Source organism: Ochotona curzoniae, unplaced genomic scaffold (genome assembly GCF_017591425.1).
Source record: "Ochotona curzoniae isolate NIBS_2020 unplaced genomic scaffold, NIBS_Ocur_1.0 contig_3622, whole genome shotgun sequence".
Classification (NCBI taxonomy): domain Eukaryota; kingdom Metazoa; phylum Chordata; class Mammalia; order Lagomorpha; family Ochotonidae; genus Ochotona; species Ochotona curzoniae.
Window position 1 is genome coordinate 8600495 of NW_024465926.1, and position 11050 is coordinate 8611544.

Sequence of the window (11050 nt, forward strand, 5' to 3'; positions counted from 1 at the left end):
ACCCATCAAGCTGTGTAGCTGAGAGTAGCACCCGAAGAAGCTCCTTTAAACAAAACGTGGAATTCTGCCTAAGCAGGTTCAGAGGGTGCCAGTGGCCATCCTTCTCTGCTTTCTGGCAAAAATCAAGTGCAGATACCGTCAGGGTTAGGGAAGTAGTTGAACAGCTCCGTCTCCCACAGAGGCCATGGCTTCTGTGCTAAGGTCACACCCCGCCTGAGTCTGTCGCCTTCTTAGGAGGCCTTGTCCGCCGTTTTGGTGGTCCTGCCCTGTGCTGGTCCCTGCCACTAACCACCTTGTTCCTCTCCGCAGGCCTCCAGCTGGCCGGTGGCGGCATGTGGCTACCGCGCGTGTCCAGTACTGCAGTGATGGCGCTGCTGCTGGCTCAGACCTTCCTCCTGCTCTTCCTGGTCTCGCGGCCGGGGTCAAGGTCACCTGCGGGCGGTGGTGAAGAGGAGCGCGTGCATGTGCTGGTGTTGTCCTCGTGGCGCTCGGGCTCGTCCTTCGTGGGTCAGCTCTTCAGCCAACACCCGGACGTCTTCTACCTGATGGAGCCCGCGTGGCACGTGTGGGCTGCCCTGTCACAGGGCAGTGCACCAGTGCTGCACATGGCCGTGCGCGACCTGGTGCGCTCTGTCTTCCTGTGCGACATGGACGTCTTTGATGCCTACCTGCCATGGCGCCGCAACCTGTCAGACCTCTTCCAGTGGGCGGTGAGCCGCGCGCTGTGCTCACCGCCGGCCTGCAGTGCCTTCCCGCGCGGCGCCATCAGCAGCGAGGCAGTGTGCAAGCCACTGTGTGCGCGGCGGCCCTTTAGCCTGGTGAGTGAGGCCTGCCGCTCCTACAGCCACGTGGTGCTCAAGGAGGTGCGCTTTTTCAACCTGCAAGTGCTCTACCCACTGCTCAACGACCCCGCACTCAACCTGCGCATCGTGCACTTGGTACGCGACCCGCGCGCCGTGCTGCGCTCCCGCGAGCAGGCGGCCAAGGCACTGGCGCGTGACAATGGCATCGTGCTAGGCACCAATGGCACATGGGTGGAGGCCGACCCGGGCCTGCGCGTGGTGCGCGAGGTGTGCCGCAGCCACGTGCGCATCGCCGAGGCTGCCATGCACAAACCGCCGCCCTTCCTGCGCGGCCGTTACCGCCTAGTGCGCTATGAGGACCTGGCGCGGGAGCCTCTGGCCGAAATCCGCGCGCTCTACGCCTTCACCGGCCTGAACCTCACGCCGCAGCTCGAGGCCTGGGTACACAACATCACGCACGGCTCGGGGCCCGGCGCGCGTCGCGAGGCCTTCAAAACCAGCTCCAGGGACGCGCTCAACGTCTCACAGGCCTGGCGCCATGCACTGCCCTTCACCAAGATCCGCCGCGTTCAGGAGCTGTGTGCCGGTGCCCTGCAACTGCTGGGCTACCGGACCGTGTTCTCAGAGGAGGAGCAGCGTGACCTCGCCCTGGACCTGGTGCTGCCGCGCGGCCCGAGCAGCTTCAGCTGGGCCTCGTCCACCGCTGCGCATCCCCAGCCCTAGTGCAGAGCCCCAGCGCCGTGCTAGCCAAGAACTGGGAGACAGGTGTTAAGGCTCAGAGGTGGAACTGGTCGGTCCCCAGGGGTTCATCTCTCCTATGGCAGGAAGGGACTGAGGCCCCAAACACCACGTTTCTTTCCCCCCCAGAGCGCGGCTTGGCCTCGTGCCCTGCGGCAGCTGGAGACCCAGCAGGTGCGCCCTTCATGGAAAACGAAGCCCAGAAGTGTTTTGGCTTCTACTCCATTACTTCATTTTCTCTTGCCCCTGGGGACGTGTCTTGTGCAAGCTGAGAAGAGTGGCCCTTGTGCTGTGGGGCTGGGAAGGGAAATGCGCTGTGGTGGACCTGCTTCAGAAGTTTGTAGGTCTCCTGTGTGGGCACACACACACACACACACACTGGACTGTGTTTCTCCTGTGCCCCTGGTACCACATGCCAGCAAGGCCACTGACATCTGTACTCACCTGTGTCTTCAGTGCGAAATCAGACTAGATGCATACTGCCTTGCAGTCTCCTTTCCACCAGCCGGTCTCTTGCTTCCCTTCCTAGGAGCCCACTTACCCCCAGCATCCCATGCAGGGAAAGTGCACCTTTGATCTGTCCTGACTGGAAAGAGCCTGTAAAAAGAAACACAGTAACTAAACTGTGTGATGCAAGTTAGAGTTTACAAGCGGTAAAGTTTTTTGAAAGTATTTATTGAGAGGCAGAGAGAAAGACAAAACATGAATGAGGATGGAGGGTTCTCTTCCATTAGCTCACTGTCCTGTGCTGGTAGGAATGTAACTCAGGCTTCCCATGAGGGTTGCAGGGACCCCTACTTGATCCATGCCTGCTATCTTCAGTTGGCAGGGAGCTGGAATCAGAGGCAAAGCTGGGACTCAAACCAAGGTCCTCTGATGGGCAGTGGGAACATCTTAACCAGCAGGCCAAACACCTGCTTCAGAATGTAAAGTTTAGAGAAGAAAGAGAGAGAGGAAGGAAGGAAGGAAGGAAGGAAGGGAGGGAGGGAGGAAGGAAGGAAGGAAGGAAGGAAGGAAGGAAGAAAGAAAGAAAGAAAGAAAGAAAGAAAGAAAGAAAGAAAGAAAGAAAGAAAGAAAGAAAGAAAGAAAGAAAAAAGTTTAGCAAGTGGGTCCTTGGCTAATTCCCCCTTCTTCAAATGCTGGCATACCAAATGGGCACAGGTTCCTATCCCAGTTGTTCTACTTCCCATCCAGCTCTCTGGGAGAACAGTGGAGGATGGCCCAAAGCCTTGGACACTTGCACTCACATGGGAAATCTGGAAGAATCTCCTGGCACCAGGCTTCAGAAAAACTCAGCTCCAACCATTGTGGCCCTCAGCCTCTCTCTTCTCTCTGTAAATCTGCTTTTCCAATAACATAAATCTCTCTCTCTCTTTTAAAGAACAGTTTAGGTAGAAGAACTCAGAAGTAAAGAGACTTTCCCCAGATCACACAGAAAGAGGATAAGAGAGGGAGTTTGCTCTGGGGGTTACAGTGGGGAAAAGAGGGCGTTTCAGGCAGAATGGCAGGCTCTCCCCACTATGGGCACTCTGGCCAGGAGCCCCACAAGGGGCTGCAGGACATGTGGATGCCGACAGCATCCTGCACAGGCCTGGGGGAGGCAGTGGAAGAAGAGGTGAACGGAGCTGGGACTGGCAGCAAGCCAGGTTTGGCAGGTGGTACAGAAAGAGATCGGCAGCAGGCACAGGGCCTGGCAGACAGGTGGGGCAGGTCAGGGTGCTTATAACTGGTCCCACTGCCAGGATGACAGAAGAGAAGGATGACAGAGACTCTGTTGTGTGTCTGGGGGCTGGGGGGGACAGTTCTGTCGACCCTCAATTCTTCTGCAAGAGGGCAGAGGAGGACTCCTGCCTACCAGTTCCTGGCTCCCAGCTCTGGTAGTTAAAGGGCAGGTCAGAGAGGTGCTGGCTATGTGGCAGGCTTGGGCCTGAGCATGTTCAGGGAGCATCTGAAAAACAACGGCTCTGGCAGGGAATGGAAGCTGATCTGAGTCAACTCAGACATGCCCCAAGTCACACCGCTAGGAGCTATGAGCATTGTCCCTGACACAGGGCAGCATTGCCCCTGACACAGGGCAGCTGCCCTCACTGTCCCCACGTTCCCAGAAAGCATTCTGGTTGTCACTGGCTTCTGAGTCTCAGCAGGAGTGTGGCCCTAGTTCTCTCCAGAGGGTGGGGAGTCAAGGAGGATGTGGCATTTTCTGCTTCTCTCTTTGGAGGGGATGGAGACAAGGTGATCTTGAAGCTTTGGGGTGTCTCACTTGACAACCTTCAAGCCACAGATGCTTCAGGCTTCACCAGAGCCTGGTCTGCCCCTGCTGACAACAGCAGGTACAAGCATTTTGGGGCAGAGGTTTACTCATGGGAACTATGTGGCTTAGAAATGGCCTTTCTGTATTTGGCAGCCTCTAACAAAATACCTTCAGCTGAATACATTGTAAACAGCAGGAATTGATTTCTTGAGTGAGAAGAACAGCTCTCTGGGCCTGTTTGATAAGGGCCAATGCTCCCCAACCTCCTCATTCACCGACACCATTACCCAGCAGAGTTAGGATTTCAGCATTTCAACTTTGGGGAGACAAACATTCAGACGAGAGCAGACAGGCTCGAATCATCTAGCTCAATGTAGACACCAGGATTCAAACTTGCAACTTCTTGGACTCCAGAGCTCATGGTCCTTACAGGTGAACCCCACTGGGAATGGAGGCACGTACCCCAACAAAGGACCGCACCTCTCTCCCACAGCACCTGCCCCTGACAATGACACTGGTTGGGATGGGTCATGAAGTCATCTGGCATTTGGCTGCAAACATGTCAAGGACCAGAACATTGAGGGGGCATGGTGGATGGTGGACAGGGCCTATGCCTTGTAGGGCAAGCACCAGTTCCCTTATCCCTTTTCGGGGTCTCAGCTGAGCTCCCTAGCCAAAGATTGCCCAAGAGCAGCAACCTGGTGTTGTCGGCAGTGATAACATCAGTGGGGAATGGCAATGACAAGTAACTCATGGCCCAGGCTCTAGACTGCAGCTTACCCAGCGCCTTGGAGGAGAACCACGCGTGGACAGAGGGAGGGCAGGACAGAAGCAAGCGGTCTTTGGCTTTCAAGAATGGGTAAGCTGTTGCAGGTGAGTAGATGCAAGGACATTCAAGGAAAAGGACTTGTCCACAGAGGCCTCTGCGCTTCCCTCCGAGCTGATGAGGTTTAGCGCCCTCTGCAGCCCAGGAGGATTCATATCCTAGTACAGAGAGACAAGGCAGGTGTTAACTGTGAGGCCTGGGGGTAGGGGACTTGGCAAGGTTCAGGATCCTGACCCGGGGCCTTGGGCTCACCTGCAAGAACATGTCCTACTTAGTGAAAAAGGCAGAGCAGTGGACACAGGCCCTGTTGTAAAAGGAGAATATGGCAGCTCATTTGGTGCCATAGTAGAAGAAGAACAAACTGGACAACTACCCCAGTCAAACGATGACAGCAAAAAATCTCAGTGAATGGAGGCTTGAAGCTTATTATGTCAGCCAGTAGACATCGGGAGGATCCATCCTCGGATCAGTGAAGTCGGCAGCATTTCAGAACTATCCAAACCACTTGGACAGAACCCCCGGAATGTGTGCACATTGAGACTCTGGGTTGATATGAGGTGGCGGTTCCTCATCTCTGGGTACTGGGACGTTTTGAAAGTCACCTGCGGTTTCCCCTTTGTCTCTCCCCTTCTCCCAGAAACAAGAAAAAATAGCAAATCTGGAAGCAATGAGTTCACCCAATTTTCCCTAAACCTTGATCCTTCCCACCTTGATCAACCATGTAATCGTTATAAACAATAAAATTAAAATAAATAAATTTTGTGAAAGAAATGTTGATTTTGTTTTCAGTCATTTTGAAGTGGGTGGTTTGTAGCTGCCGCCTTCCCCCTCAGGCTGCGCCCTTCTAGTGGGGCTGCACGAATCTCTCCCTTCCCTGTAGTTCAGGTGTAAAGCTGGGCACAGCAGTCACGCACAGTCAGGGTGAAGCACACCCACTGCCTCAGGTGGGATGTGGAGCCAGCCGGGCCCAGGAGGGGTTCATGAGTGCAAAGGACAAATGGAGCCTGGAAGAGTTAATAAGCCCACCAGCTAGTCAAGAAACTAGCTCCGGCTCCTGCTTCCAGCTCTCTGGCACTGCAGGGCCTCCAGTAGCTACCATCCTGCCACCGCGTGGGTGATCTACACTGACTTTCCAGCACCCAGCACTGTGAGTACTTGGGAGGCTGGGGGGTCGGGGAGAGGGCATATGAGACCTCTCTCTCTCTGGCTGTCTTTTCTCAAACAAACAAAAATTTTGAGAAATAAAAATGTAACAGGTGGGCCTGGGATGGTAGCCTAGTGGCTAAAGTCCTTGCCTTGCACGCTCCGGGATCCCTTCTGGGTGCTGGTTTGTATCCCAGAAGCCCCACTTCCCATCCAGCTCCCTGCTTGTGGCCTGGGAAAGCAGTCGAGGACGGCCCAAAGCCTTGGGACCCTGTACCCACACAAGAGACCTGGAAGAGGCTCTGGGCTCCTGGCTTCAGACTGGTGCAGCGAACCAGCAGATGGAAGATCTTTCTCTCTGTCTCTTCTCTGTATATCTGACTTTCCAATCAAAATAAACAAATATTTTTTAAAGGTAACACCATATCCTGTTTACCTCAATATTGTTCATTTAACCTGTAATCAATAGGAAAATATTAATGATGTGCTTTACATTTTTTCCAGTGTGTGTTTTATGCTGACAACCTGTCTCCATTCAGACACACAGTTCCATTTCTGTTTTGGGCACACAGTGGCCGCACATGTCTGGTGGCAGTATTGGAGATGACCCCCACTCTTGTTCCATTTTTAAATGTTTTTATTTGTGTATTTAAGAGGCAGAGAGACAGACACCCAGATAGAGAGAGAGGTGCCATGTGCCGGGACTCCCCTGTGGACCCCAGCTGGCTGAAGCTCCAGCCAGGAGCCAGAAACTCAGGCCAGGCCTCCACGTGGGAGCAGCAGCCCCGCCTTCGCTGGGTTCCCAGTTAGCGTCCGTCCCATTGCTCCACAAGCTCACTAATGATCAAAATTCTGGTTGTATAATTCGGGGCTAGTTGGTGATTAAGAAGTGATAGCTGAGTATGATTTCATCCCGTGCTTCACTGATAAATAATAGGATTCAATATTTTTTATACTTTTATCAGCCAATTGTACATAGAAAGAAACACCTAGGCAAGCCTTTTGTCTCTGTCGCTTCCTTACTGATTTTCAGGAGCGCTTTGTGTAACCTTCGCACTGTTCCTTTAGCAGTTACTGTGCATTACACATATCTTCTCCAAGTTGGTAGCCTGTTTTGCTACTTCCTTGGCAGTAACTCCTGAATAAAGCAAGTTGTTTATTTAAGAAAGTTGAATCTATTAATCCTGCCCTGCTGTGATTTTGGATCTAGTTAAGAACTCTTTCACCATCCAGAGAGCATAAATCTATTCGATAAGGCATTCTAAAAGTTTACAGGTACTGGTTTGAGTCTAGTTTGAGTCTAGTTGCTGCACTTCTGACCCATCTCCCTGCTGATGGCCTGGGAAAACAGCAGAAGATGGCTCAACTGCTTGGGCCCCTGCACCCATGCGGGAGACCAGGAAGAAGTGCCAGGTTCCTGGTTTTGGACCAGCCCAGCTCCAGCCATTGCAATCATGTGCGGAGTGATCCAGTGGATCAAGACTTTCGTTCATTCTCTCTCTGTAACTCTACCTTTGAAACAAAAAAAGAAATAAATCTTTTTTTAAAAAACAGTTTTATACTTCTTCTCTCACTAAGTAAAGTGAGGTGAGGAGCTAGTTTCTGGAACAAAATGCACCTTGTGTGTGCTTTCTATGTTTTGTGATTTTCTTACAGGGTTGTCTTGTCCTTGGAGTCTGTGTTACCTTTTATTGAACTTCTTCACTGTGCTGTCCGGAGCTTGAGAGCCATGTCATTGTTCTTTCTGAAGATGCTTCCTCAGGCTACAGTCCAGACATGTGGCTGCCTGGCCTGTTGCACCTTTGTCAGCCCCACGCCATGGGAAATGGCACCACTTCCTGTCTCACAACCTTCCTCTTTCTTGATTACAACTCTGATGATGCTGCCATGCTTATAAGGGACTTCAGACAGTTCATGGAAAACGGAATGAAAGGGATGAAGTTATTTTGGTGCAAAAACATTTTGTTAAGATTTATTAAAGGCAAAAAGAGAAAGAGAGAGAGAGAAAACAGAGAAGGGGGAAAAGTGGGGTGGGGAAGAAAAAGAGAGAGATGTTCTATCTATTGGTTACACTCCTTACGTGGCCTTAATAGCTGGACTTGAGTGAGGAACCTGAAACCCCAGGCCGAAGCCCGCGGTCCGTTCATCCGGGTTTCCTTCACAGGTGGCAGGTGCCCAAGCACTCAGGCCTCTTCTGTCACCTTGGAGACCCGTTAACTGGGAGTTGGTTTGGAAGTGAAGCATCCAGGACTCTAACTGGAACTGGACACGTGGTGCACCCTGGGAAGCCTCAGCTTAACTTGCTGTGCCCCCACGCTGGTCCCCAGATAACTTTTCAGTACAAAATTCTGAGGAAAATATGCATGACAAGGAGACTACATGGATCTTTTGTTAAGATTTATTTATTTTTATTACAAAGTCAGATATACAGAGAAGAGGAGAGATAGAAGAAGATCTTCCATCTGATGATTCACTCCCCAAGTGAAGGCAACGGCTGGTGCTGTGCTGATCCAAAGCCAGGAGCCAGGAACCTCCTCCAGGTCTCCCATATGGGTGCAGGGTCCCAAGGCTTTGGTCCATCCTCAGCTGCTTTCCCAGGCCACAAGCAGGGAGCTGGCTGGGAGTGGAGCTGCTGGGATTAGAACCGGCGCTCATATGGGATCCTGGCACATTCAAGGCAAGGACTTTAGCTGCTAGGCCACGGTGCCAGGCCCGGATTTTATTTTTTCATTTTTTAATGGCGCCAATCTGAGTCTATCCTTTTCACTTCCTTTCTGAAGCTGCCTCCTCCTCAGCTTGCCAAGCGCAAAGGAAACAAACACCTCCTGAGCCCTGTGGCCTTGAGTGGCATGCCCTGAACTTCTCAGTTCATAATTTGACAGGGGATAGAATTCAGAATTTAAAACAATGTTTTCAAATGCGACCAATGTATTGAAAAGGCCTTGTTGTTAAATAGTTCCGCACTTTTTTATGTTCAGTAGTTTTTGTTAAGATTCTTGGTTGCAGTGTTGAGGGAACTGGAGTTAGAAAGCGTCTATAATGAAGCCTTCAGGAGGGAGCTTGAGTCACCGAGTCTGCTGACACTTTTGAATATTTTGGGCAGGATGCTCTTGGATGGAAAATAAACATGGCTTTCCCGAAAATCACTTGGCCTGCAAGTATTGAGGGTACAGATCCATTGTCTTCCAAATTCCTCTCCTTGAAGACAAATCACCTAATAGGCTTTGCCTAGTAGGTAGCCAGAAGTTTTTCTTTGAAGGTGTTATAGTTCCTTTTTTTTTTTTGACTTATTTATTTTTATTGCCAAGTCAGATATGCAGAGAGAAGAAGAGAGAAGAAGAGACAGAGGAAGATCTCCCCTCTTCCAGAGACAGAGCTTCCATCGGTTGGTTCACTCCCCAAGTGGCCACAATGGCCGGAGCTATGCCAATCTGAAGCCAGGAGCAAGAACTTCCTCCAGGTCTCCCACGCGGGTGCAGGGTCCCAAGGCTTTGGGCCGTTCTCGACTGCTTTCCCAGGCCACAAGCAGGGAGCTGGATGGGAAGTAAGGCCGTCAGGATTAGAACCAGCGCCCAGAAGGGATTCTGGCGTGTGCAAGGCGAGAACTTTAACCACTACGCTGTGGTGCTGGGCTCTATTCTTCCTTTTTTAAAAAATTGAGCAGCACTCTTTATTTCCAGGGTGTACCCTGCTATGGGCAGAGCACGGTCAGTAGAGAAGGACTGCCAGCACACTACACTCCATCACGTGCCCAGGAGTCTTACAGAATCTGAAATGCTGGCAAGAAGTCTGGATCCCCTGGAAAATATCTGTAAATCATCAAGAATCATTTAATTTCAGCTAAAATGATGAGACGGTTCAGCTTTCATGAGTGGCTTGCTTGGCTATTTTTCAAGTCTTGTTCTCATTTTCCCTTTGAAGTCAAGCAAAAAAACAGATTTGAAATTTATGGTTGTGGTAGAAAGCTAAGATGACTGCTATAGTTATTAAAGGCACATTCTGGCTACTCCAGATAACTTACACAGAAATTTTAGTAGGTTATTGGCCAATTGTTTTAAGGATTTGTTTCTTTTTATTGGAAAGTCAGATTTACAGAGAAGGAGATACAGAAAGATCTTCCATTTGCTAGCACATGCCCCAAGTGGCTGCAATGGCTAGAGTTTAGCTGAGCTGATCCAAAGCCACGAGCCCAGAGCTTCTTCCAGGTCTCCCACGCCGGTGCAGGGTCCCAAGGTTTGGGGCCGTCCTCCACTGCTTTCCCAGGCTACAAGCAGAGAGCTAGATGGGAAGTGGAACAGCTGGGACATGAACTGCCACCCGTATGGGATCCTGGCATATTTAAGGCAAGGACTCTAGCCACTAGGCCACTGTGCCAGACCCTAAAGAAGGTTTTTTATATGGTAGAATTTAGGTACTGCAACATGCATTAATGTGTGCCATTAACTGATTTTTAGTAAATTTTCAGATTTCTGTCACCATTATTCCAAAAAGGATCCCCAGGCAAATCCCTGACTTTCTTTTCGTCTCTAAAAGTGTCTTTTTTAGACTTTTCATAGAATCAGAAGTTTATAGTGCTTGGTCTTTTATGTTTAGCTTTTTTCACTTGGCATTATACAGGGACAATATATATACGAATACATAGTTGCCCTCCTGGGCAAATCTCACACCTACGTTTGAACATAATCTCTTGTAAGTTAGTTTTATTATTTTAGAGGTGTGTTTATATTTATTTGAAAGGCTGAGATACAGGAAAACAGATCTCTTCCATAAGCTGTTTCATCCTCCAACAGCTGTAACAGCCAGAAACTCCTGCCGGATCTCCCAGTGGATAGGTACTTGGGACCGTCACCTGTTGCTCTCCCAGGCCCATAAGCGGGAAGCTGGATCGTAAGCCTAGCAGTGGGGAGTGTTCCGGTTCCAGACTGTTTACTCTTAGTTTTAAATAAATGACTTTAGTGTTGCGTTCACGAGACTTTCAAGAATACCGGCTAGAACAACGCTGCCAATCCGTTCAGCTCAGCCCCGCGTCCTGCATGGCTCTTGGAGCGTGTGTAATTCCCCTACATTCCCGTAGGCGGCGCCGCAGAGCACTCCCTACCGGAACGGAGGAGGCTCGTCCGCTAGGAGAAGCCCGCGGGAGGGGCTGGTTCGCCGAGGCACACGCAACGTCAGGGGCGGGAACAGCCTTCGCCCCGCCCCCTGACGGCTGCGGCGCGCTGTGATTGGAGGAAGGAACCATCCTTCGGCCTCGCCGTTGGGGTGGGAGGCAGGAAAGGGCTCGCGGCCGAA

At 51.1% G+C, this 11050-nt stretch overlaps 1 protein-coding gene across 1 annotated transcript; it reads left to right on the top strand.

Annotated features, from left to right (window-relative positions):
- The first annotated feature begins 310 nt into the window (after positions 1-310).
- LOC121157700 (carbohydrate sulfotransferase 6) lies at positions 311-1533 on the top strand. Its single transcript, XM_040982037.1, has one exon. The coding sequence runs from the start codon at positions 333-335 to the stop codon at positions 1524-1526; it is 1194 nt and encodes a 397-aa protein (XP_040837971.1). The 5' UTR covers positions 311-332; the 3' UTR covers positions 1527-1533.
- Positions 1534-11050: the final 9517 nt, after the last annotated feature.

Bases quoted from the DNA above. Each gene is read 5' to 3' on its own strand.
- LOC121157700 (XM_040982037.1), top strand. From the start codon at position 333: ATGTGGCTACCGCGCGTGTCCAGTACTGCAGTGATGGCGCTGCTGCTG.